Source organism: Paralichthys olivaceus, chromosome 16 (assembly GCF_024713975.1).
Source record: "Paralichthys olivaceus isolate ysfri-2021 chromosome 16, ASM2471397v2, whole genome shotgun sequence".
Classification (NCBI taxonomy): Eukaryota; Metazoa; Chordata; class Actinopteri; order Pleuronectiformes; family Paralichthyidae; genus Paralichthys; species Paralichthys olivaceus.
Window position 1 is genome coordinate 730,001 of NC_091108.1, and position 26,787 is coordinate 756,787.

The 26,787-nt window shown below is 45.7% G+C and overlaps 4 protein-coding genes and 1 long non-coding RNA gene across 9 annotated transcripts in view; 1 reads left to right on the forward strand and 4 right to left on the reverse strand.

Moving 5' to 3' along the window:
* LOC138405098 (uncharacterized protein SPEM3-like) overlaps positions 1 to 1,547 on the reverse strand; it is a 4,028-nt gene extending 2,481 nt beyond the window's left edge. The window contains exons 1-2 of the mRNA XM_069511477.1: positions 1,480 to 1,547; positions 1 to 969 (exon numbers count right to left, since the gene is read on the reverse strand). The exon at positions 1 to 969 is cut by the window's left edge and continues 2,481 nt beyond it. The gene's annotated coding sequence lies outside the window, so the exon portion shown is untranslated. The remainder of the gene's footprint in view (positions 970 to 1,479) is intronic.
* Positions 1 to 5,844, reverse strand: part of LOC138405099 (dentin sialophosphoprotein-like) — a 12,448-nt gene extending 6,604 nt beyond the window's left edge. Inside the window, exons 1-5 of one of the 5 annotated variants that reach the window (XM_069511490.1) lie at positions 5,122 to 5,844; positions 4,731 to 4,848; positions 3,900 to 3,966; positions 2,421 to 2,456; positions 2,175 to 2,341 (exon numbers count right to left, since the gene is read on the reverse strand). In XM_069511490.1, the coding sequence (XP_069367591.1) occupies positions 2,175 to 2,259 (85 nt within the window). In that variant the 5' untranslated portion in view covers positions 2,260 to 2,341; positions 2,421 to 2,456; positions 3,900 to 3,966; positions 4,731 to 4,848; positions 5,122 to 5,844. Of the gene's footprint in view, positions 1 to 2,174; positions 2,342 to 2,420; positions 2,482 to 3,899; positions 4,623 to 4,730; positions 4,849 to 5,121 lie in introns of all 5 variants that reach the window. The other 4 variants (XM_069511489.1, XM_069511488.1, XM_069511491.1 and 1 more) reach the window with 4 other exon arrangements.
* Positions 5,844 to 12,590, forward strand: vcpip1 (valosin containing protein (p97)/p47 complex interacting protein 1). The gene is made up of 3 exons (XM_020106209.2): positions 5,844 to 9,888; positions 11,155 to 11,241; positions 11,453 to 12,590. Exons 1-3 carry the CDS (start codon positions 7,245 to 7,247, stop codon positions 12,244 to 12,246), a joined length of 3,525 nt encoding a protein of 1,174 aa, XP_019961768.2. The 5' UTR covers positions 5,844 to 7,244; the 3' UTR covers positions 12,247 to 12,590.
* A 782-nt stretch (positions 12,591 to 13,372) lies between these two features.
* On the reverse strand, positions 13,373 to 15,427 carry LOC138405107 (uncharacterized). The gene is made up of 2 exons (XR_011238810.1): positions 13,766 to 15,427; positions 13,373 to 13,663 (listed from the first exon to the last, which is right to left on the reverse strand). It is a non-coding gene; the product is annotated as an uncharacterized lncRNA (long non-coding RNA).
* A 684-nt stretch (positions 15,428 to 16,111) lies between these two features.
* Positions 16,112 to 26,594, reverse strand: LOC109641686 (zinc finger and SCAN domain-containing protein 2-like). The gene is made up of 5 exons (XM_069511414.1): positions 26,293 to 26,594; positions 25,155 to 25,382; positions 23,874 to 24,248; positions 19,443 to 19,661; positions 16,112 to 19,337 (listed from the first exon to the last, which is right to left on the reverse strand). The coding sequence occupies exons 1-5, from the start codon at positions 26,462 to 26,464 to the stop codon at positions 18,046 to 18,048; spliced, it is 2,286 nt and encodes a 761-aa protein (XP_069367515.1). The 5' UTR covers positions 26,465 to 26,594; the 3' UTR covers positions 16,112 to 18,045.
* Between the last annotated feature and the right edge of the window lie 193 nt (positions 26,595 to 26,787).

A 26,787-nucleotide genomic window follows, 5' to 3' on the forward strand; every position in this document is an offset into this window, starting at 1 on the left:
CCTTTTGTTTACTTCTCCAGACAAACAAGAACATAACACCTCCAGCCACTAGGTGTCGCCGGCGCAGATACATGATAATACTGTCATGTGACATCATCTTGTTTTGTGACATCACAATGACGGAGGAGGTTTCCTTCTCCACTGTGAGCTGTCAACCAATCAGAGCAGACTGGGCTTTAATCAGGAGGAGGGGGGGGGCCTGAAGGGAGGGGCTGCAGCGATGGACAGTCTGATGACATCAGAGGAGACATCTCATCACTCATTCATATTATCAACATGAAGAACTGACGTTCCGTCCCAAATGATTTCTTCTGCTTCTTTTCAGGTTTATTGGTGGATGAAAACAAATCAGCTCATTATCGCCACCAGCTGGTGAGGAGTGTGAACTACATGAATCCTTCTTCAAGCTGAAAACAGATAAACACGGAGTCAGTGTTGAGGAGAACAGAGTTCAGTTTATTTAAAGGCTCAATCCACCGATTCTTCAGATGTCTCCCATCACAACATCAGCTCTGACCAATGAGGAGCAGCCGCCTGACGCCTCCCGAACATCTCAGAGAGGAACGTCATCGCCGCATCAGAGTCCAGAAAAAAGAAAAACACGGCGACAGAAGCCGTCGAGCTGCGAGTGAGTCGCTTCCTCCACATTCAACATTTCATTTTCAAACACGTCTTAATGCAACAAGACACAATCACAGACAACAGACGTGTCTGTGACGTCTGCCTGAACAAAACAACCTCCATGGAAAATAAAGTCTTTAAACTGCAGCAGCTTGAAGCCTGAAGGGGGCGCCAGAGCCTCACAGTGTCCCACTGGCCAGCTGTCACTCAAGGTTTCCTGATTGGCTCTAAAAGAACCAGTACTGACGGCACGTAAACACTCGTCAAGGTAGAACCCACAGAAAGAAAACCCAAACTGTCACAACAGGAACCAGAGGAACCACAGAACCAGAGGAACCATTGGAACCACTGGACCCACAGAACCAGAGGAACCACAGAACCAGAGGAACCACAGAACCAGAGGAACCACTGGACCCACAGAACCAGAGGAACCACAGAACCAGAGGAACCACAGGAACCACTGGACCCACAGAACCAGAGGAACCACAGAACCAGAGGAACCACTGGAACCAGAGGAACCACTGGAACCACAGAACCACTAGAACCAGTGGAACCAGAGGAACCACTGGAACCACAGAACCAGAGGAACCACAGAACCAGAGGAACCAGAGGAACACAGAACCAGAGGAACCACTGGAACCACAGAACCAGAGGAACCACAGAACCACTAGAACCAGTGGAACCACAGAACCAGAGGAACCACTGGAACCACAGAACCAGAGGAACCACTGGAACCAGAGGAACCACAGAACCACAGAACCACAGAACCACTAGAACCAGTGGAACCACAGAACCAGAGGAACCACTGGAACCACAGAACCAGAGGAACCAGAGGAACCACAGATCCAGAGGAACCACTAGAACCAGAGGAACCACTGGAACCACAGAACCAGAGGAACCACTGGAACCACTGGAACCACTGAACCAGAGGAACCACTGGAACCACTGGAACCACAGATCCAGAGGAACCAGAGGAACCACAGATCCAGAGGAACCACTAGAACCAGAGGAACCACTGGAACCACTGGAACCACTGGACCCACAGAACCAGAGGAACCACAGAACCAGAGGGACCACAGAACCAGAGGAACCGCTGGAACCACAGAACCACAGAACCAGAGGGACCACAGAACCAGAGGAACCACAGAACCACAGAACCAGAGGGACCACAGAACCAGCCCTTTTGGGCCTAAAGGAACCTCGGACATGATGGAGCAGGAACTCTCAGGTGGAACTCAGAGTCTGAGCAGTTCCTGGATCAGTGAGTCATCAGCAGGACAATAATCAGTTTTTTACTTTGGTGCTAAATGTTCGTCCAGTTTCTTTTCTCTGAACTTAATTAATGATTCGACCAAACTGCGTTTTTAACTTTTCTAAACAGAGACGAGAAATGATTCCAATGAAAGAACCGATCATTGTTTGCAGCAGCCGGCAGGTAGTCCAGACCGAAGCCGCTGACGGCTCCTGGAAAACAACGATACAACATTCCTTCGTAAAACTCTTCATCACGTTTCACCTGCGTTTTCTAAATCTGGACCCCGCCCCTCCCTCACCTGTCTTGTCGGCCTTCCAGCGGTCCACTACCCGGCGGTCGCGGCTGTCCGGAGTGCCGATGGGCCCGAAGTTAGAGAAGGGCATGGCTCCGTGGTTGTGTGTTGGGGGGGAGGACGGCAGGCTGCTGGGGTTGGAGGAGTGAGGGGATTGGCCGGGGTGGAGTGGTCTGCCAATGAGAAGCTTCCATCAGAGACGTGTCGATCAAAGTCGTCAGCTTCATTTGAGTCTTTACAGGTGAGACGTACCTGAGCTGGCAGGGAGGGAGGGGGACCACGGAGTCCCTTCAAACAGGAAGTAGAGGGACGGCTGTTTGTGAATTAACCGTCATTGAGAGACGATGATGCAGTTTCTCATACAAACGTGTTTTCATGGTCAGAGTTTGATCTACTCTGCCCTCTGGTGGATAAACGGAGGTACTGCCACACTCGTTTCCTTCATTACAGGTCATTTGACAAATGTTTTATCCAAAGAGACTTACAATTAGTGCATTCAGCTAATTAACTAACCAACTAACTAACTAACTGACACCATCACTAGTTAATTCTGTTTCCTCCTCCTCTCTGACCTGCTCTCACTTTAACTAACTAACACCATCACTAGTTAATTCTGTTTCCTCCTCCACTCTGACCTGCTCTCACTTTAACTAACTAACACTCATCATTAGTTAATTCTGTTTCCTCCTCCTCTCTGACCTGCTCTCACTTTAACTAACTAACACTCATCATTAGTTAATTCTGTTTCCTCCTCTCTGACCTGCTCTCACTTTAACTAACTAACACTCATCATTAGTTAATTCTGTTTCCTCCTCCACTCTGAGCTGCTCTCACTTTAACTAACTAACACTCATCACTAGTTAATTCTGTTTCCTCCTCCTCTCTGACCTGCTCTCACTCTAACTAACACCATCACTAGTTAATTCTGTTTCCTCCTCCACTCTGACCTGCTCTCACTTTAACTAACTAACACTCATCATTAGTTAATTCTGTTTCCTCCTCCTCTCTGACCTGCTCTCACTTTAACTAACTAACACTCATCATTAGTTAATTCTGTTTCCTCCTCTCTGACCTGCTCTCACTTTAACTAACTAACACTCATCATTAGTTAATTCTGTTTCCTCCTCCTCTCTGACCTGCTCTCACTCTAACTAACACCATCACTAGTTAATTCTGTTTCCTCCTCCTCTCTGAGCTGCTCTCACTCTAACTAACACCATCACTAGTTAATTCTGTTTCCTCCTCCTCTCTGAGCTGCTCTCACTTTAACTAACACCATCACTAGTTAATTCTGTTTCCTCCTCCTCTCTGAGCTGCTCTCACCTTAACTAACACCATCACTAGTTATCAGGACCTGATCAGTTCATGAAGTTACTCCGTGTTGGTTTGATTCCAGAGTTTATGAGACTCATTTAAACATCATGTAAACGACTCGTCAACACGTTCAGTTGAACACGAGTCGCTCACAGTCAGGACTCAGTGATAAAATGACCGGAGCGACACGCAGACGTGATCCGACATCATGGATTAATTCATGTTAATTAAATATCAAAATCAAGTTCGGCCTGTGACCCGTTTTCTCATTTCATCTTTGATCTGAAACAAACAAACCGTTCTTTGTTCTTTGGTATCAGATTCATAAATAATGAAATAATGACGGGTTTTTAATTTTCTGATTTTGTTTTTTACCTGAATATGAAAAGAACAAATGATTCACGGATTCATCTCTACCTGTTTTACAGCATCAGTCATTTTCTCGTGGCCGGTTTTCTTCAGCTCGCTCTTCCTCTTCCCGTCCCTCATGTAGTGAGGACATGTAGATGTAGTGAGGACATGTAGTGAGGACATGTAATGAGGACAGGTAGATGTAGTGAGGACAAGTAGTGAGGACAGGTAGTGAGGACAGGTAGATGTAGTGAGGACAAGTAGTGAGGACAGGTAGTGAGGACAGGTAGTGAGGACAAGTAGTGAGGACAAGTAGTGAGGACAAGTAGTGAGGACAGGTAGATGTAGGGAGGACAAGTAGTGAGGACATGTAGATGTAGTGAGGACATGTAGTGAGGACAGGTAGATGTAGTGAGGACATGTAGATGTAGTGAGGACAGGTAGTGAGGACAGGTAGATGTAGTGAGGACAGGTAGTGAGGACAGGTAGATGTAGGGAGGACATGTAGTGAGGACAGGTAGTGAGAGTTTATCAACACCGACGCGATTCTGAGGAAAATTTCACAAGTTTCCGACAGTTTAATAAAATCAGTTCTTATTGAAATGTGTTTTCTACACTGATGCTGTGTGTGAATAATGTAGGAAAGAAAGAGACACAACTCAGACAGCACTTTATTATAGAGTCACAGAAAACAGTGATAAATCTCTCTGATCTACACCAGCAGGCACAGCGGCCGTTAAAAAATAAAAATAAGAATAAAGAAATGGAACTTACCGATTGTAGATTTACCTGAAGAAGAAAAGTGTTACTGCACAAATATCCAGCCAGGCTGATTGAACAGAGACAGAAAGAGATAAACCTGGCGCGGCGGCCATGTTGTAAAGAGAATGGACTCACTGTTCGTAGATCTTCCTGAAATAAAGAAGAAGTTCGTCCAATGATTGTCGCCCTTCAGTTGTTTCTACACCGCTGACCTTTCTGCAGTCAGCCACATTGTTCACACGAAGCAGCTTCTCTGTCAATAAAAGAACAAAGTTAGTCTCAATCAAGTTAATCAATCTTTTTTATTTTTTAAATTAAATTGACGTATATAAAAGCCCTGTGACATCACAGTTTGTATGTAGGTGTGTGTGTGTGTGAGTGTGTGTATATACACACACACACACACACACACACACACACACACACACATACACACACTATGACTCATCAGGTTTTTAAAAAATATTCAGTGCAAGTAGAACAATACATTCCATAATAATCCAGTCCATCTGAAAATGACACTCACAAGAAAACTTCCTTAAAAAAAGAAATCTGCAATAAAAGTTTGGAGCTGAACTGTAGAATCTGGGAGATCTCCGAGACGTGACAGAGTCAGAGCCGCTGGAGGGTTTGAATCTCGTCACCATGAATCCGCTGCAGAGGGACTCCACTGTGAGACAGCGTGGACACACGGGGGGTCTTCATTTGAAAGACACCGAGACTGAAGCCTCCGGCGACAGAGACGATCCTTCCTCACCCAAACCCTCCGTGCGCTCGACGCGTCGCCCTCGGGGATTAGACCAGTCCTCCTCGGCCCTGGACAGGTGTCCCTCACCTGAGAGACGAGTCCAGCGTCACCGGAAACACTCTCTGCTCAGCGAGACCCCCCCGGAGTCTGACGTCACATGTTTACAGGTAGAGGGCGCGCGCTGTGATGCGTTGAAGGGTCAGAAAGTGTCGGAAACATCAAACCTGTCCAACACATCTAATATGTCCAACACATCTGACCTGTTCAACACATCTGACCTGTTCAACACATCTGACCTGTTCAACACATCTGACCTGTTCAACAATCCTATTTGACCAAACTCAATAATTCTGGGACTGCAAACTCATTCAGGTTTAACTCATTTAATTGTGCAACACTCTATCTGAGCAATTCAATTCAATGGTGGATGTTTAATCACATTAAACTGTATATATCCTGTTTACACCATTTCTTTTTCATTTATATGTAATTGTCTTTATTTTGCAATGTCCCTGTTTATTATGTTTTAATTTTTCCTAATTGTATCTTTCATATACATAATGCACAAATACAGTTTGGATCCTCGTACATCAACCTGTGCTACTCAAGTTAGTCTCTCTACAAATAATATGTCTGACTCTAGTGTAAGGTTCATATTATGAGCATAATGTCTTTATTTCTATTTTTCATATGTTTCTCTTATCAATCTAATTTTAACTATCTGCTGCTGCGTTTCCTTGACCTTGGATCATAAAGTTAAATAATAATAATTTATCTCAATCAACAAAACATCTTATAAATCTGTGGTTGATGTTGATCTGGATGAATTTCTGAACAGACTTTAGACGTATCACTGTTATGGCTAACAGCATCGCTGGATGTTCAGGTTTACAGCTTCTGTGATGAAGTAATATTTGTAGTAATTGAGGAAGAATATGTGTGTTCTGTGTTTGTTTCAATATAGATAGAAAATATTCCAGGGACCAACTCATGTGTGTCCCTCGGAATAATTTGACAAATCTTATTCCTTCAAAGTCAAAGTCAATTTTATTGTCAACCCTACAAGAACAGATGTCTGATCCGGTGTAAACACGTAAGTAGACAGAACATGTCAGTACTGAACACATGGTGCTCAGCACGACACGGAGAGGTAACTTAGTTATGTGGAGAAACCAACAACACGTGAACAGTTAATGAATATTCCTCAGAAATATATGAGACATTTAAAACATGTACACACAGCCCACATGTCTGATCATTGTTATCAACGTCCCCCATCTGAGAGCCACTGCGGTAGCTTAGCATCTAAGCTAAGCAGCAAACTCCGCGTGTCGGTGTCGCTGGTCTCAAACTCAGCTAGATTTAAAGCCCGGATCATCTCAACCCCGCTGCGCCACGTTGTGACACAGCCGAGCAGCTCGTTGATTCGTCGCGGGGACAGATTCATGAGCCGGAGCTGGAGAATTCTCCCCGAGCCGCCATGTTCGTGCCGTGTTGACTTCCTGACAACAGAACGTCACTACACCGCGGTGCATCGTGGTAAATGTAGTCGAGTGCGCTGTAACTAGGCTCGTCTCTAACCGCAGTGGGCTGATGGTGTCCCAGACAACATGTCTCCTGCTGTCACTGAGAGACAGAGACCCAGAGGACAGACACAACCCGGCCCCTCACTCCGCCGTCTCCCAATTCCTCAACGTAGTTACGCAGCAGAACTACAAGTCCCACAACCTGGCGTCATTGCGTGTCACGTTTAGCAACAACCAGTCACCGACGGAAAAAAACAGCCGCTTCCGTGTTGTTCTTGTGTTATTTGGGTTAAAATCAGTCGTCGGCGGCTCCGGGTTCGTCACCGTCATGGTTCTGTGAAGCTCCCACGCACCTCCCGACCTTTTCCAGCCGAGATGTCGCTGCTGCAGAGCTCCAAGAAGAAGGACAAGCGCATTTTGTCTGGAACCTGCCCGGACCCGAAATGTCAGGCGAGGCTGTTCTTCCCCGCTCACGGCTCCGTTAGCATCGAGTGCACCGAGTGTGGACAACGACACGAGCAGAGGAACCTGCTCAGCGTCGAGGAGGTGACGGATCCGGATGTCGTGCTCCACAATCTGCTCAGAAACGCCCTGCTCGGTGTCACCGGGGCCCCGAAGAAGGGAACCGAGCTGGTGAAGGTGATGGGGCTCTCGAACTACCACTGCAAGCTCCTGTCTCCGGTCCTCACCCGGTACGGCATGGACAAACAAACCGGCAAGGCCAAGCTGCTGAGGGACATGAACCAGGGTGAGATGTTTGACTGCTCTCTCCTGGGAGACAGAGCTTTCCTCATCGAGCCGGACCATGTGTCCACCATGGGCTACGGCAAGGACCGGTCCGGGAGCCTCATTTACCTCCACGACACCCTGGAGGAGGTTAAGACAGCCAACGGCAACAGAGAGTGTCTCATTCCCGTCCATGTAGACGGAGACGGGCACTGCCTGGTCCACGCTGTGTCCAGAGCGCTGGTAGGCAGAGAACTGTTCTGGCATGCGCTGAGGGAGAACCTCAAACAGAACTTCAAGAAGAACCTGGACAGCTACAAAGCCCTGTTTCAGGACTTTATCGATGCTGCCGAGTGGGAGGACATTATCAACGAATGTGACCCCCTGTTCATCCCGCCTGAAGGTGTGCCGCTCGGACTGCGCAACATTCACATATTTGGATTAGCCAACGTCCTCCACCGACCCATAATCCTGCTGGACTCCTTGAGTGGAATGAGGAGTTCTGGGGATTATTCAGCCACCTTCCTGCCCGGCCTGGTGGCTGAGGAGCAGTGTCGGGGGAAAGATGGGAAGCTCAACAAACCCATCTGCATCGCCTGGAGCAGCTCCGGCAGGAACCACTACATCCCTCTGGTGGGAATCAAGAACACGGTGCTGCCCAAGCTGCCGGCCCGGCTGCTGCCGAAGGCCTGGGGTGTCCCTCAGGAGCTCATCAGGAAATACATCAAGCTGGAGCAAGATGGGAGTTGCATGATCGGCGGCGACCGCAGCTTGCAGGATAAATATCTAATGAGGCTGGTCAATGCCATGGAGGAGGTGTTCGTGGAGAAGCACAGCATCCACCCAGCGCTGGTGGCTGACGTGCACCAGTACGTCTACAGGCGGACCGGCGTGATCGGCATCCAGCCCGAGGAGGTGACTGAGGCTGCTAAGAAATCAGTGATGGAGAACCGGCTGCACCGCTGCCTGATCTGTGGCGCCCTCTCCGAGCTCCACGTCCCACAGGATTGGCTGGTTCCTGGTGGGAAGCTCTACAACTTGGCCAAATCTACACACGGTCAATTGCGACCAGACAAGAACTACAGCTTCCCCCTTAATAATGTGGTCTGCTCATATGACCCCCAGCGAGACGTCCTCATCGCAGATTACAAACTGAGCTCCCTCAACACCTGCAACTGGTGTCATGGCACGTCAGTCCGCCACATCCGTGGCAGCGGGTCAGTGGTTTACTTGGATGGGGATAGAACCAACACCCGCTCTCAGGGGGGCAAATGTGGATGTGGGTTCAAGCATTACTGGGAGGAAAAAGAATATGACAACCTCCCCGAAGCCTTTCCTATCACGCTGGAGTGGGGGGGTCGGGTGGTGCGAGAGACAGTGTACTGGTTCCAGTATGAGGCAGACACAGCGTTGAACAGCAATGTGTATGACGTCGCTATGAAACTGGTCACCAAGCACTTTCCAGGGGAGTTTGGTAGCGAGATCCTGGTGCAGAAGGTGGTAAACACCATCCTGCATCACACCGCCAAGAAGAACCCGGATGAGTATAACCCAGTGTCCATCGATGGGGCTCATGTCCAGCGTCTGACGGACACCAGTGACACTGAGCAGGCGGCCGACCCCCAGCCGCCCACTAAAATCATCCTGACCGGTCAGAAAGCAAAGACGCTCCATAAAGAGGAGCTGACGATGAGCCGAGCTGAGCGCAGCATCCAGCAGAGCATCAGCGAGCAAGCCCTCGTCACTCAGAGGCGACGGACTGACAAGTTGAAGCAGGAGCAGAGAGGCCACGGCCGGACGTCTTCCCCAGGGGGGTCTCCAGAAACGTCCTCCTCTTCGGCTCCAGCCACGCCCACCAAATCCCCCTCCTCTTCCAATAAGGAGAAGAAGATCCGTGTGACCACCAGTGACGGCAGGCAGGCCATGCTGACCCTGCAGGCTCAGACCACCTTCTCAGAGCTGCAAAAAAGCATCGCCAACCAGTTTGGCGTGCCGCCTCCACAGCAGTGCATCCGCTACGGCTTCCCACCCAAAGAGCTGGTCCCACCGAAGGACGGTGAGGAGAACGAGCCCATGGCTCTGCAGCACGGTGACAGAGTGTCGGTGGAGATACTGAGGGGCCCAGAGGACAAGAGCCCCTCCGCCTCCATCCCTCGAGCCTCCAGCTCACACGCCTCCCTGCACTCTGTGAAGAGCGAGGACGCCGTGACATCCGGCAGGATGAGCACCCGGGAACTGCAGGACAGCATCGACCTTGAGATGTCCTCCCTCTGTCTCCTGGCAACCTTGATGGGTAAGAACACAGCAGCGTGGCACATGCAGCGCCCCCCCCATCTGCAAGTGTAACCTCTTAAAATGTTTTATTGGTGAACACAGATTTTAATCCTGGTGATGTTTGATGACTTTCAAACTTTGTCAGATGAACTATTGATTAGTGATTATTCTGTTAATTATTTCTTAATTAAGCAGCAGAGCTTCACATATTTAAAACTTTGGTTTAAATATTGTTCACTTATTTTTAGGTTTCATTTCAGTTGGTCTAAGCAGTTTCTGTATCGTGGGTCATAGAAACATCCTGAACAAAGTCAACCAGACTCTTCTGATCCATGTCATCAGTGGCCTCTCATGAAAGATGCTTTTGTTCTTGACAGTGAGACGGTTCGCTGCTTTCCTTTGGTCCAATACACAAAAGATATTTGTCCAACAGTATAAGGAGGTTGATAGAAACATTTTAATCGATTAAGAGATGAAGTAATCACTGGTAAACCTGTGAACCACTCCATCTGATCCAGCAGATGTGTCAACATCTGGAGTGAGTCTGTGTTTGTGTCACAGCGCTGACATGTTCACACTGTACACGTCCCGGTGTGTCCTGGCTCCTGATTGGTTGCAGCAGGCAGGTGAATAACAACCTGCAGGCATCGACCAAGCAGCTGAATGAGCTTGCAGGAAGCTGTGTAGGCCCATCACGTTTCTAATCATCTACCCTGAATGTTAGACAATTGTGTGTGTGTGTGTGTGTGTGTGTGTGTGTGTGTGTGTGTGTGTGTGTGTGTGTGTGTGTGTGTGTGTGTGTGCACGCTGCGAATGTGCTGACTCAGGCATCTCACCTGCCAACAGGGTCAAAGGTTGCGGTTGCATTCAGATAAACAGATCAGCAGACCAACAGGCAGCGTGACAGAGAGCGTCTGTCGATATTCAGGAAGGTTTCATCAGCACTCAGGTCTGACGCTGCATTTCCTGTGAGCTGGAGCTCATATTAACGATCGTGTCTGAGAAAACACAAAGCGTCTGCTCATCAGTCTGTTTCTAACCCGAGCTCATACTTTACACTTCACACAGATGATCAGCACTAATGTTGTGTTTCACTCCCCTGATGTCGATTCTTCTTTCTTTACCTGAACTGTTTGTGTCGCTGCACCATCAGAAAAACCCACACATGAAGCTGAGGAGTAAAATATCCCTGTAGTCATGGACGAAGCCTGAGACTTCGTTCCCTCTGCTTTGATTCGTACTTGTGAACTTGTGTGAACTCTCTCTCTCTCTCTCTCTCTTCCAGGTGAAGATGTTTGGTCGTACGCAAAGAAGCTGCCGCACTTATTCCAGCAGGGTGGCGTCTTCTACAACATCGTGAAGAAAGACATGGGTGGGTTGGTTGGATTTTTAGATGAAAGTGATCATCTGCTGATTCAGTCTGATTCTGTTGGTAGAAAAAATAAAAACCAGTGATGTTTCTTAAAACCTTAAGTTGCTCATTGAATTTCAATCTCCTGATTCTAGACGAGATACAGATTTGTTGTTTGATGTTGTGTTGTGATCTCTCTCTCTCTCTCTCTCTCTCTCTCTCTCTCTCTCAGGCCTGATGGACGGGAAACACTGCACGCTGCCTCACCTGACAGGGAAAACGTTTGTTTACAACGCAGCAGAGGAGCGTCTGGAGCTCTGTGTGGACACTGCTGGCCACTTCCCTGTCGGCCCTGATGTGGAGGAGCTGGTGAAGGAGGCGCTGGTGCAGCTGCGCTCGGAAGCGACCACCAGGGGCAGCAGAGAGGGCAGTCCGTCACACGGCGTGCTCAAGCTGGGCAGCGGTGGCGTCATTCGTAAGAAGGAGCAGCTGCAGAGCGTCAACGCCTTCCAGGGTAAAGGTCACTCCCTAGGCAGTGCCGGTGGCTCCTCCCCTCCAGAACACCGGCCTATCACTCGCCAGCACAGCAGCGGCATGGACCTGAGCGCCAGTGTGTCCAGAGGTCCACCAGACCTGTCGGACATCCCTGAGGACGCCACCAGGGAGCTGGTCCGGATGGCGCCGGGCTTCGTCACCATGAAGGACAGTCGCGGTCTGGACCCCAGCCTAATGGAGCAGCAGAGGAGGAAGCTGCAGGAGATGGTCTCCTCCATCCAGGCGTCCATGGAGCGCCACCTGAGAGAGCAGCAGAGTGCCACCGCCACAGGGGGCGGAGCCAGCCACGATCTAACAGGAGGGACTAAGATAAGCACGGGCCAACCAACACCTACAGCCAGCCATGTTCCTCCAGCTGCAGCAGAGGCCTCTTCAGCTGGCAAAGCAGGTGAGACACCAGAGGATCTGGAGGAGATGGACAGCCAGGACTCCGGACAGAGCAGCGCCACCGAACCTATGGATCACTCCTGATCACTCCGGACCCCCACCGTGCTGACCCCGCCCCACCTGGCCAGCACCTGTGGGTCATAATGCCTCAGGTCGGATCCTAAAGCTTCGGTTCTCATCGTGTTTCTTTTACTGCATGACTAAAGAGCAGCCGGCCGCCCTCACCTCTCTGCGGACTCTGCTGGAGTCGATGAGGCGATAAATGTGACGTCTGTGATACATCATCGATACGTTCACACCATTACCACAGTTCTGTTGCAGTACTGACGCTGTTGCTGTGTGTGTTTCAACTCTATGCACTTTGGTACACACTCAGCTGTCCACCCCACAACTTCACATAGTCAATAATAAACGCAGCTTCTGATTTATTAACGCGTTTGAAAGAAATTCTTTTGGCTTTAAGGAAAAGTTTTCCCTCTTTATTTGATGATGTATCATGATCGATGGTCTCACAATATCTCAGAGTCTGTATGACGACAGAATCGTATCTAAATCTCTGATTCTCACCTGCAGACGTCTGATCCTCACGATAAACAAGAAGCGATAACACAAGAGGAAAAACCCTCGCTGTGTGTGTGTGTCTGTCTGTGTGTGTCTGTCTGTGTGTGTCTGTGTGTCTGTCTGTGTGTCTGTCTGTGTGTGTCTGTGTGTGTCTGTGTGTGTCTGTGCGAGCATGTTGAACACCTGTATATAGAAAAGTCTGTGACTCTCGACCTGTCACCAGGAGGATGACTGCTGGTTCACCGGCAGCGTCGTGTCCTGCGAACACATTTCTGACAAAGTACACAAGCTTCCACACGACGACAGCTGTCACTCAATCCAGCTTCAGACCAACCTACACCACCTACTGGTGAGTAACAGCTGCTGCAGTTCAGACACTAGTGCCACCTGCAGGTAGAGGGTGTTACTGTTCTTTCCCACGTGTTCTTATCGTCTCTTAAAGGAGCAGTACATAAATATTTGCTAATTGCTATTGGACCGTCAGCACCAGCTGCAACATGCAGCAAGTTTGAAACGTGGAAAAGGTCTGAGTTAGTTTACAGCTGTGAGTCATGTGCCCTCGACCCACAGACACGTCGGTACTTCTATGTTGACATCGAACGATGATGTCAGACCTGAGAGGAAATGTGTTTAAAATCATTCAGAAACATTTTCCTACGAGCTGACGGCAATGACAAGTTTATTTTCACCCTTTCTCACAGAAGAAGGAACATTGGAGGATACACAGTAGAATAAGTACACTTTTGGTTATTGGCCTTGATACAAGTGTTGGTTGGGCTCATGTTGGCGCACACACACACACACACACACACACACACACACAACCAATGTAAGTTGATTTGAATATCTGAACGTCGCTGTTATTCAAATCCATAATGTTGAGCCTGGACTTGAGACTCCTTGTCTTCAGATAACCGTCTGTTCGGTCTCAGCCCTGGTCCTGCAGGTGGAGGGAGAGATCACTGATATTCACATGAACAGCGATGTTCCATTGTATAAACAACAGAAATGAAAAGCATTCTGCTATCACCCTCCTCATTACCTGCTTGTGACAGTGTTGGACTTTCAGCACCTGTGGACTAAGTTGTTCCCTCGAACCAACGCAGCCTCTTCTCTTCAGAGAAATCTGGAAAACAGAGGAGCAGTCAAAGCTGAACAGCTCATCATCGCAGGGGACGAGAGAACTTCGACACAAGAATCTGTGTGCTGCCTTCCTTTAGTCATGTTCATGAAGCAACAGCAGAATGTCTCCTCATTAACAGTTTGGCTTTGTGAAGCAGTGTGCTGCTCATTTTAAATTGAAATTTCATACTTTTCTGATCTTGATAAAAAAGAATGTGTTGTTTTTTACTCAGAAGCAACAAATGATTTTTTTGTTCACCAGGAGAAACGACAAGGGAACTGGTGGAATCAGCAGCTTCATGATTTGTTCAAACAAAAGTCCCACGTTTTACACACCTGAACACAGAGACTCCAGTAAAGGAGGAGTTGGACATGTGGAGGAAACACTCGTTCTCCTGCTCAGATTGAGCTCATGCATCAACTCTGGTGTTTAGTGTGTTCTATCAGGACAGTTTGTACCAGACTGTGGACTCGATGCTAAGCAGCTCTGTGCTATGTACAGATTTAAGAGTGGTATCAATCTGAACATCCAACTCAAGAAAGAGAGGAACTGATATTTGTCAAAGATCAAAATGTTCAGACTGAATGTCTGTTTACACTTTGGTTTCCAACAGAACGTCTCTGTGTTGCTGTTGGAATGATGAGGTGTCGATGGAGGAGCTGATCCTCAGGCCTTAAAATCAGTTTGTTCAACACTGAGGTTCTTTTGTCTCAAACTCCGTTTGACCTTTTTATTTTCTGCTTTGGCTAAAATCTCAATCTTCAGTCAACACAATCACAGTCCGTGGGGTTTTCAGCTCTGAGGTTTGTTTTGAGTCGATCAAATGAAAAGTTGGATCTTAGTTTGAGAAAAAGAAGAAATGATCATCACTCAGAGACAGAAGAAGACACTGGTGCAACAGAAGCTTTTCTTTGTGACTGTTGTACTAAAGACATGAATTGTAATCCACTTGTATAATAGTATATAATGTAGAATATTTGGACTTGTACAGAAACAGATGGTTCAGTTCCTTCAGCTTGTTCTTTCTTCACTTCTCTCTGGTTTGCTAATAAAATATTTAATGATTCCTGGCTTCAACATCACTGTTTGCATGTGTGAAGAATTTTCAACCCCACAATAAAATCACTTCCTTCACATGTTTGTGTGTTTTGTAACAGAAGTGTTTGTTTGAATGTGGGAGCAGACGTGTCCTGATAACGGTTTCTGTTTATTTCAATGTTAAACATCAATAACAACAAACTTCAGAAGAAGCATTTTAATTTGTATTTAACTTCTAGTCGGATTTAAACACATTGAATGTATAACACAAATAAACAAATCACTTCTGAGGTTTTTTTACTTGAGATCATTTTGTCATTTAGACACGATTCAGTTTCTACGACTGTGGACAGCATATATATAATCGATGAACTGTGCGCACTGCTGTAGCTGTATATTCCTTATATATGTCCTGTGTGTGCAAGGGCTCATTTCACCACTGATTCAGAAAGCTATGTCTCATGTTCAGTAAGTAAACAACTTTTAATCTGTGGATTTTCATGTTTTTCTAAAGATGTGTGAATAAAACTTTTCCCACTTGTGTTGCAGGTGTACGACTTCTCACCCGTGTGGATTCTCATGTGGTCACTCAGGCTCCTTTTGGCTTTGAAACATTTCCCACATGTTCCACAGGAATACGGCTTCTCACCTGTGTGACTCATCATGTGAAATTTTAGTAAAATATCATGTAAGAAACATTTCCCACGTTTCACAGGAATGCAGCCTCTCACCCGTGTGGACACTTTTGTGTTGTGTGTTTTTTCCACAAGTGTCACAAGAAAACGGCTTCTCTCCTCTGTGGATTCTCAGATGTGTTTTTAATCTGTACTTAGTAATAAAGAGTTTTCCACAAGTGTCCCTAAGGTTTAGCTCTTTTTCTCTAAGAGCTTCACCGGGTTTCTGTCTCCTCTGGCTCAGGAGGCCTCACATATAAGACATCTGCTGAATCAAGTCTATTTCGAAATGTTTGAATCCTGCTCCCACCCACAACCAGACAAGGGATCATATCAATTCCAACACCGGACAAAGACCCAAGATTTATAGAGAACCTGATACTCTCAGAGACTCAGACTACAAACTGCCAGCTGACCCAGATGTGTGTTGTAGTGCAGGTCTGACATCAAGGTTACATCAGTAGTTACAGGCTGGTCACTCTGGGCTGTAATCGCAGTGTGCATCAGTTCACTCTCTCCCTCTCTTGAATGTAAATGATGACTCTGGAGACAGTTGAGTTTCCTGCTCTTTAATCCAGCAGAGTTCAACATAAAGATGTACTTGTGTGTGTGGTTCTGCAAATGAAAGCTCAATCATAATAAAGATAATTACCAACATAATAAACCCAATTAATCAGCCACAGGTATGCAGTAGCCTTTAGCTTAGCTACAATGCACAAGCTAAAACACAAGCCAACAAGAGATAAAACAGTCACAAGGATTACGCAACTCAACAAAGATGCAGTGACGAATAAACAACAAACTTACTTTGGTTTGGACGCACACACACATGCACACACACAGACACACAACAGTTCCAACTGTACAGCAGAGTAGCACCTCAAATTAACACTGAACTTAAACTGAAAGTGAGTTGCTCTCAGAAACGCGTAGCTTCACTCAGCCAAGTTTATGTTTAAGTCAAACGAGTTTCTGCTCGTTACTTGAACTGGTAAAAGTTATTGTACAAAGCACATGGCTGTCGGCAGTATGTGGTGTAGTGTCTATGTTCTAAGTATACAACACAGAAGCTTTATAAAAGAGCATAATAACTACAAATGATAAGGATTAATAATACTTACATGGTTATAGCATTAATCAAAAGTACAGCTATATTTTGTTACACTGGAGAATTCACTAAGGGTAAAAAACATTTGCTTTATTCTCCTAATTGAAAGTATGTTATTAGAATTCCTCCTTCTTTGTTAAGTGTGCTGTTACTGGTTATCCACCCGGAGCTAGAGTACATTAGAATCGTCAGATCATAACACTGACATTAACTCACAGTCTGGGATTAAATAACACATGTTTTAATGTTTTAATGTGTTTGGTTAATGAACAGTATGACGGTTTGTTCACCAGTGTCCCACTGTGAACTTGAAGCTGTTTGTCTGGGAAACTCGTTTGTGTGATTTAGTTCATCTTAAAAGGTACATTTGCAATTACATTCTGATTTATTTAAATGCATATTCTCCAAATCCACTGCTCTGGTCTTGATCCTTTTGTGCTTCATGCACAGTGGACGTTTGTGGGTGGGGCCTTTGAGTGGCTCTATCACGTGACGGGGGGGGGGGGGGTGATGATACTTGGAGCAGAGACTAAATATACAACTTTTAAGTGGGAAGTTCTAACCTCTCAATATTTGTTTGTATTTCACTCACGGTTCGTCGTCGTAACAACATGTAATGATTCTTCAGCGCAGTGATTTAGAAGTAAGTAGTAAATAAATGGAACTAAATAACATGAAATTAAATAAAACAAAAACATCCGATTTACTTTTATTAACCGTGATGATGTAATTAATATATGTGTGATTTCTAGACACAGTTAAATATTTGTTATGCTTTCATCATAAACTCATTCTACATTTAAATGACAGCAGAGCAACTATAGCTGTCAGGTAGAAGTACTGCACTATCCAGTACTATCAAGTGGATTCAATCACACAACACAGAAAACAGATGAAAGGACAAGATGGAGGCAGAGAATCAAAGAATCAAAGTGGCGGGATGACCACACTCGTACAACTGAGGTGGAGAATATAAATATTAAAAAGAAATAGTTATTTAAGAGGCCCATCACGTTGGTTTGAACGAGGGACTCGATTTGGAGGCTCACAGTTGTTTCAGAGAATCATGAGGACGAACTCGTCTCCACACGAGCTTCGTCTTGATGGAGTTTTCTGTGTTAACTGATTCTCAGCTGTTCTTTCAACTGTGTGAATTAGAAACACTTTTAGCACAAGAGCTGTGATTACGTGGCTCTTCACTTCTGTGGCTTCTTGTGTGTCGTGTCCACGAAACAATACAACTGCTCCTCTCCCACATCTTTACATGTGATTGTAGTGTTTGTGATCCCAGGGGACTTCCTGACTGGGACACGTCTGATTCTCTTTTCCATCAGGTGTTGATGTGGTTCTTCACCAGTGAGGACTCTTCTCACGTTCAGTCAATTCACCACCACGTGTGAAATCTCTCCCACATCTTCAGGAATTAACGACTTTTCATCTGTGTGGATTCTAATGTGCTTTCTTAAGGATGCTGCATGAATGAAGCTCATCCCACACATGTTGCAGATATATGGCTTCTCACCCGTGTGGAGTCTCATGTGACCTCTCAGGGCAGACCTCTGTTTAAAATTCTTCCCACATATTTCACAGAAAAACGGTCTCTCGCCCGTGTGGCGGCGAATGTGCTCTTCCAAGTGAACCTTCCGAGTAAAGGTTTTTCCGCAGAAGTCACATGAAAACGGCCTCTCGCCCGTGTGGACCCTCAGATGAAGGGTCAATCTGGACTTGCAGAGAAAAGCTTTCCCACAGGTGTCACAAGAATACGGCTTCTCACCCGTGTGGGCTCTCATGTGGACCAGCAAGTTTGAATTGGTCAGAAAGGTCTTCTGACAGATTTCACATGAAAACGGTCTCTCACCCGTGTGGAGTCTCATGTGAACTCTCAGGGCAGACCTCTGTTTGAAATTTTTACCACATAGTTTGCAGAAAAACGGTCTCTCGCCCGTGTGACGACTAATGTGCTCTTCCAGGTGAACCTTCCGACCAAATGTTTTCCCGCAGGTGTCACAAGAAAACGGCCTCTCACCTGTGTGGGTTCTTTTGTGAGTTCTCAATGCAGAGTTGTTGCTAAATTGTTTCCCACATGTGTTGCAGGTGTACGGCTTCTCACCTGTGTGGTTTCTCATGTGGATCAAAAAGCCCAACTTAGAGGTGAGAAATTTCCCACAGGTGTCACAAGAAAACAGCCTCTCTCCTGTGTGGATTCTCAGATGTTGGTCCAGTTTGGACTTAGCATCAAACACTTTTCCACAAGTGTCACATGAGAAAGTCTTTTTACCTGTGTGAGTGTTGCAGGGACTCGGTGTTGGGGGACAGTTGTTTCTCTGGGACTCTTCATTTCCAGTGGCTCCTGGGTCCACATGCTCACGTCCTCTCTGATCTTGGCTCTCAGCTCCAGCAGAGCTGTGACAGAGGAGCTGCTGCTCACTGTTTGCTTCTGGTTCACTGTGCTCGCTTCCCTCATAAGTAGACGTCAACATAAAGGTCTGGATCTCCTGCTTCAGCACGAGCTGCTCTCCCTCCTGACTGGTGCAGAGCTCCTCCTGCTCCTCTTTAATGTGTGGAGGCTCTGGACCAAGAGGGTCCAGACTGGGGTTCCTCTCCTGGTCAGTGAGAACCTCCTCCTCTTCCTCCTCCTCCTCCTCCTTACAGACATGTTGCTGAGGAAACTCTGGAGGAACAAAGAGACACAAGAAATCACTCGTGTGATGATGGAGAAAGAACCAATAAAAACAAGTTCAATCTTTTGTGTTTTTATCATTCAGCTTGTCCTCACCTGTCTGTTGTAGCTCTATCTCAGGTTTCCATACGATATTAACAAGTCTGCACTCATGATCATTCTCTTCATTGAACTTGCTAATATTTCCACTGACTCCAGGTATTTCTCCAGCAGCAGCAGGGTCCTCTTGGTCCAGACTGGAGTTCCTCTCCTGGTCACAGAGCTGCTGGGCAGTGAGAACCTTCTTCTTCTTGCAGACATGTTTCCGTGAGAACTCTGGAAAAATAAATGGAAGAAATAAATAACAGCAAGTGAAAAAAGCAGAGAGATTTATTTACGTTACACAAAATGTAAACTTTGTTTTAAAAGTCTCTAATCGAGTCCAGAACTGACTCAAGTGTGGATGTTGTGGTTTTTGAACCGGGGCCTCATTTATAATCGTCATGTAGATTCAGAAAGACACAGACGTGAGGTGATGAATTTAAAATCCACTTCAAACATTAAAACCTGCCGTGCTATTTGTGCTAGAGAGGCATAACCTCAATAATCCCCATTCCTCAGTGAGATATAGAGCAACATAAAGCAAACACCACAGAGTATCATGTATTCTGAGATGTATCACAAAGTTTTACATTACAGTCACGTTTCAGTGTAAAATGGTAAATGGTCTGTATTTATATAGAGTTTAGTCTTGATGACCACTCAAGGGGGGGGGGGGCACTTCGACGTGCAGTATGGGTAAGACTGGGATTGAACTGACAACCTTCAGATTAGAGGACGACCACTCTCCCCCTCAGTCACAGTGATCACACAGCCATCAGGTGATCGTCCTGAGGGTTTCCCTCTTCGAAGCGTCTTTAATATTAGTTCCCTCTTTGAAATACTATTTTTTTATCACCTGAGTATATTTGTACTATTGTTTGATATAATTACTCAACTGCTGCATTTTAATGTTGGTTCTCTATCGTGAGTTGAGCCCTCATCGCTCCTCATCGCTCCTCGTGCTGCACCACCCTTAACTACGCTGGTGTTCATGATGACCAGCAGGGGACGCCCTCCATTTTGTGCATTGTGTTAATTGTGCCATGCCCCTAGAGGCCAGGTAAAATACTGCATGTTTGTCACCCTGATGAAGCTGAGCTGATACGTGTTGATGTATTTTAAAGCTTTTTAAGGCCTTTTGTTTTTTCAGAACACTTTGATTTCCTGGACCTGGAATCTTTATGCCATTAATTTAGGACATGAGTCTCCGTTGAGCGTTTGATCGTCTGTTTATTGGATTTTGATGAAGCTCGACTCAATTCGCAGAACTGAAAAATCAGCTGTTGGACTGAGTTCGTCAGTGACGTTGAGGAGCTGCTGCTGGTCACATGGTCACTGAACGTCTCATGTCCACATTGCACTTCCTTACTTCACTATATACACGACTCAGACATAACATGAACGATATGAGAGACACGGACAGACAAGCACGTGTGTTCAGTTCCATCAGCATCTGTTGTCCTTGTGTCCTGGGAGACAGATCCTCACATGTGAGTCTCTGGTAGTTTGACTCTGGTTGTTTAAGAACAGAGGACATTGCTGCTTGTTGACATCAATGAGACACTGAATATGAGACAAATCAAACATGTACTGAACTCCAGAGAATCTCCAGACGTCCTCTGGAGGACCTGTATGTGACAACGCAAGTGTCCAATTGAGGCTCTAGAGGTTGTCCTCACCTGTCCTGAGTTAGTGTCATTCAGTCCATTCAGCTTGTCCTCACCTGTTCTGAGTTAGCATCATTAAGTCCATTCAGCTTGTCCTCACCTGTCCTGAGTTAGTGTCATTAAGTCCATTCAGCTTGTCCTCACCTGTCCTGAGTTAGTGTCATTCAGTCCATTCAGCTTGTCCTCACCTGTCCTGTGTTAGCGTCATTAAGTCCATTCAGCTTGTCCTCACCTGTCCTGAGTTAGTGTCATTAAGTCCATTCAGCTTGTCCTCACCTGTCCTGTGTCATTCAGTCCATTCAGCTTGTCCTCACCTGTCCTGTGTCATTAAGTCCATTCAGCTTGTCCTCACCTGTCCTGTGTAGCTTGATCTCAGGTTTCCAAACGATGTCCAACAGTCTTCTCTGTCGATCGATCTCTTCCTCGTACTCGACGATAGTTTGCTCGAAGACTCTGAAGATGTCTTCAGCAGCAGCAGTTAGTCTCTCGTTGACAAACTCTCTCAAACACTGAACCGAAGACATTGTTGCTTCATTAACACTCAAATATTCATCTGCGACACGAAGACACCATCGTCTTCAGCTGCACACATCCACACAGCTAGCCATGCTAACACTTCCGGTCTGCGCGTCAGCTGGGTGTCATGTTCCGGAAGTACAACTGAGTAACTTCCGCTTCGACGCTTTTCCGTTTATAAAATAAAGTCTGAGTGAAATGACCGGAAGTGTTTGAACGGCCGCCATAACAAGAGCTGTTTGAATTCTCTACATGAAGTGGACAGGAGCTTCAATGCTTCCTAACTCGTCTCCTTTAGCAGAGGAAACACTGAACCGTCATTTATGAAAGGACACGTCCCTCGACTCTTTGAGGCAACAATACTCTACGTGATGTCGCCTCCTAGTCTCACCCTGACACGCCCACACTGTCTGACCTGGTGACGAGCAGCAGAACTGATGTGAATCCTAAAATGTATCTGAGCTGATTTCTTCTGTCACATCTGACCAGTCGACAACAAACATGATGAACCTGTGGTTCGAGATATCAAACGATATAAAAATCATCATCTCAACTAAATATACATATCAACTAAACAAAAATAGAAATATCACCTCAACCCAAACATATAAACATCCTTTAAAATCACACAACTGCTAAATGCACTCATAAAAGGATTTTCTCCTCTTGTATAAAGTTTTCTCCACGTGTATTTCTTTGTATATTATTTCATGTGATGCCGTTCTGTATAAACCAGGAAACTTTACATTCACTGTTTTAACAGAAGTACAAGTGATAAAAAGAAGATTTATTGGGGACATGAAGAAATGGCAGTTTGCAGGACTGAGAAGGCCGAGCTGTGTCGTCAGCAGGCAGGAGAATAAATGTTGGATATTCAATGACAATATTTGTTGGTATTTTACTTGTGAAAGTAACTGACTAAAAAGTTTTTTTTCTTGAGGAATGAAAAGAAAAAATAACATGAAATTAATCAAAGCAAAAATATCAGATTTATATTTTATTAACATAAATGTAATATTTAATATCCGTGAATTCCAGATGCAGTCTAAAGACAAACAATGGAATATTTTATGTTTTCATAGAAGTCATTTTAGAAACTCATTCTACATTTAAATGACAGCAGAGCAACTGTCAGGTAGAAGTACTGCACTATCCAGTACTATCAAGTGGATTCAATCACACAAAACAGAAAACAGATGAAAGGACAAGATGGAGGCAGAGAATCAAAGAATCAAAGTGGCAGGATGACCACACTCGTACAGCTGAGGTGGAGAATATAAATATTAAAAAGAAATAGTTATTTAAGAGGCCCATCACGTTGGTTTGAACGAGGGACTCGATTTGGAGGCTGTTTCAGAGAATCCTGCTGCAAACAGAAATCTGAGTCATGAGGACGAACTCGTCTCCACACGAGCTTCGTCTTGATGGAGTTTTCTGTGTTAACTGATTCTCAGCTGTTCTTTCAACTGTGTGAATTAGAAACACTTTTAGCACAAGAGCTGTGATTACGTGGCTCTTCACTTCTGTGGCTTCTTGTGTGTCGTGTCCACGAAACAATACAACTGCTCCTCTCCCACATCTTTACATGTGATTGTAGTGTTTGTGATCCCAGGGGACTTCCTGACTGGGACACGTCTGATTCTCTTTTCCATCAGGTGTTGATGTGGTTCTTCACCAGTGAGGACTCTTCTCACGTTCAGTCAATTCACCACCACGTGTGAAATCTCTCCCACATCTTCAGGAATTAACGACTTTTCATCTGTGTGGATTCTAATGTGCTTTCTTAAGGATGTTGGATAAATGAAGCTCCTCCCACATGTGTGGCAGATACATGGCTTCTCACCCGTGTGGAGTCTCATGTGGACCAGCAAGTTCGTTTTGACCAAGAAGGTCTTCTGACAGATTTCACATGAAAACGGTCTCTCACCCGTGTGAACTCTCATGTGAACTCTCAGGGCAGACCTCTGTTTGTAATTTTTACCACATAGTTTGCAGAAAAACGGTCTCTCGCCCGTGTGACGACTAATGTGCTCTTGCAAGTGAACCTTCCGACTGAATGTTTGCCCGCAGAAGTCACAAGAATACGGCCTCTCACCTGTGTGGACCCTCAGATGTAGGGTCAATCTGGACTTACATAGAAAAGCTTTCCCACAGGTGTCACAAGAAAACGGCCTCTCTCCTGTGTGGATTCTCAGATGTGTGTTCAGTTTGGACTTTGTCATAAAGACTTTTCCACAAGTGTCACACATGAAAGTCTTTTTACCTGTGTGAGTGTTGCAGGGACTCGGTGTTGGGGGACAGTTGTTTCTCTGGGACTCTTCATTTCCAGTGGCTCCTGGGTCCACATGCTCACGTCCTCTCTGATCTTGGCTCTCAGCTCCAGCAGAGCTGTGACAGAGGAGCTGCTGCTCACTGTTTGCTTCTGGTTCACTGTGCTCGCTTCCCTCATAAGTAGACGTCAACATAAAGGTCTGGATCTGCTTCAGTAAGCGCTGCTCTCCCTCCTGACTGGTGCAGAGCTCCTCCTGCTCCTCTTTAATGTGTGGAGGCTCTGGACCAAGAGGGTCCAGACTGGGGTTCCTCTCCTGGTCAGTGAGAACCTCCTCCTCCTCCTTACAGACATGTTGCTGTGGAAACTCTGGAGGAACAAAGAGACACAAGAAATCACTCGTGTGATGATGGAGAAACAAACGTCTCAGCAGATACACATCAGTGCTGTGTCATCAGGACCAACAAGTTATCAGTAAGATTAAACCTAAGTTTAAACAATAATAATAAACTTCATTTATATAGCACCTTTCAAAACAGCTTTTTAGCAAAAGGAAAATACAAGAGAGACAAGTGGGCTGGAGGCAGTGACAGACAGACATCAACATTGAGGTGCTCAAAAATTAAGTCATATACAAGTTGGTCACACAAAAGCAGAAGAGGGACAATACAAAATTAAATAAGTAAAATAAAAGGTGATAAGAAAATGATACAGTTATTTAGAAAAGTGTCATGGGTTCAGAAAAAAAAGATAGTGACACGGGTTAAAATCTATGAAAAGAAGTATGGATGACCTCTTGCTGCATGTAACGTGATTTGCTGCCTGATGTCATTGAATAAACTTGTAAAAGCATTTTAAAAAACCTGCCACACATCCTGTGAGGTGTCGGAAAAGAAGGATGCTTCACGCCTCTTTAACTTTAACCTTCATGTTGTCATATAAAACTACCTTTTTACTCTCTTTCCTTTCTCCTTCAGTCTGTTTTTAGTGTCTGGGTGGTTTCAGTTAGCCGGGGCTGGGAAGCTCTGTTGGACTGGCAGGTGTGATTAAAAAAGGGAGGGACCAGCGCCTCTGGTGCATCGATGTGCACTTCAGGCAGTTTGTCAATAATATATATGCAACAATCCTGCGAGAGCCAGACATGTCCCTCTGCTCTCACTGTGTCAGATGATCTGCGATGAGGTGGTGGACAAACAACCAGTCAAAACAAGTTAAATCCTTTATGAGTCCTATGAGTCCTGTTCCTGTGTTTTCATTGAGTGTGCTTGTCCTCACCTGTCCGCTGTAGCTCTATCTCAGGTTTCCAAACGATGTCCAACAGTCTGCGCTGACGATCGATCTCTTCATTGAAGTCGATAATATTTCCACTGACTCCAGGGATTTCTACAGCAGCAGCTGGTCGCTTCACATCCTCTTGGTCCAGACTGGAGTTCCTGTCCCGGTCACAGAGCTGCTGGGCAGCGAGAACCTTCCTCTTCTTCCAGACATGTTTCCGTGGGAACTCTGTACAGGGAGTCCAAATAACAGCAACTGAGAAAAGCCGTCACCTGAACTGAGGGAGAATCTCCTGACATTCTGTGGAGACATCGTACAGCTGCTTTCAGATGTGTGGACTCAAATGTCAGAGTGAGACTCAGCTTGTCTGTCTCATCCTTCACTCCTGTATAAAGTTTAAATCCAGGAGGACTGAGGACACAGCAGAGGACCCTCCACTGATTCACTGAGTGAGTGGGGGGGTGATGAGCTTCTAACACGTGACACAAACATGAAGAAACAAAAACAAATGTCTCTTCATCAAGTCCATTCAGCTTGTCCTCACCTGTCCTGTGTTAGTGTCATTAAGTCCATTCAGCTTGTCCTCAATTGTCCTGAGTTAGTGTCATTAAGTCCATTCAGCTTGTCCTCAATTGTCCTGAGTTAGTGTCATTCAGTCCATTCAGCTTGTCCTCACCTGTCGTGAGTTAGTGTCATTAAGTCCATTCAGCTTGTCCTCACCTGTCCTGTGTCATTAAGTCCATTCAGCTTGTCCTCACCTGTCCTGTGTCATTCAGTCCATTCAGCTTGTCCTCACCTGTCCTGTGTCATTCAGTCCATTCAGCTTGTCCTCACCTGTCCTGTGTCATTAAGTCCATTCAGCTTGTCCTCACCTGTCCTGTGTCATTAAGTCCATTCAGCTTGTCCTCACCTGTCCTGTGTCATTCAGTCCATTCAGCTTGTCCTCACCTGTCCTGTGTCATTCAGTCCATTCAGCTTGTCCTCACCTGTCCTGTGTCATTAAGTCCATTCAGCTTGTCCTCACCTGTCCTGTGTCATTAAGTCCATTCAGCTTGTCCTCACCTGTCCTGTGTCATTCAGTCCATTCAGCTTGTCCTCACCTGTCCTGTGTCATTAAGTCCATTCAGCTTGTCCTCACCTGTCCTGTGTAGCTTGATCTCAGGTTTCCAAACGATGTCCAACAGTCTTCTCTGTCGATCGATCTCTTCCTCGTACTCGACGATAGTTTGCTCGAAGACTCTGAAGATGTCTTCAGCAGCAGCAGTTAGTCTCTCGTTGACAAACTCTCTCAAACACTGAACCGAAGACATTGTTGCTTCATTAACACTCAAATATTTATCTGCGACACGAAGACACCATCGTCTTCAGCTGCACACATCCACACAGCTAGCCATGCTAACACTTCCGGTCTGCGCGTCAGCTGGGTGTCATGTTCCGGAAGTACAACTGAGTAACTTCCGCTTCGACGCTTTTACCGTTTATAAAATAAAATGTCTTGTATGTATGTATGTATTTATGTATGTATGTCTCTATGTATGTATGTATTTATGTATGTATGTATCTATGTATGTATGTATATATGTATGTATGTATATATGTATGTATGTATATATTTATGTATATATATATATAT

Excerpts from the sequence above, each read along its gene's own strand:
- LOC109641686 (XM_069511414.1), bottom strand. The coding sequence starts at position 26,464 with ATGTCTTCGGTTCAGTGTTTGAGAGAGTTTGTCAACGAGAGACTAACT. Across the intron at positions 25,383-26,292 it reads GATCAAGCTACACAGGACAG|AGTTCCCACGGAAACATGTC; the intron begins GTGAGGACAAGC and ends CTCCCTGTACAG. Across the intron at positions 19,338-19,442 it reads GATAGAGCTACAACAGACAG|AGTTTCCTCAGCAACATGTC; the intron begins GTGAGGACAAGC and ends TTGTTCCTCCAG.
- vcpip1 (XM_020106209.2), top strand. The coding sequence starts at position 7,245 with ATGTCGCTGCTGCAGAGCTCCAAGAAGAAGGACAAGCGCATTTTGTCT. Across the intron at positions 9,889-11,154 it reads TCTCCTGGCAACCTTGATGG|GTGAAGATGTTTGGTCGTAC; the intron begins GTAAGAACACAG and ends TCTCTCTTCCAG. Across the intron at positions 11,242-11,452 it reads CATCGTGAAGAAAGACATGG|GCCTGATGGACGGGAAACAC; the intron begins GTGGGTTGGTTG and ends TCTCTCTCTCAG.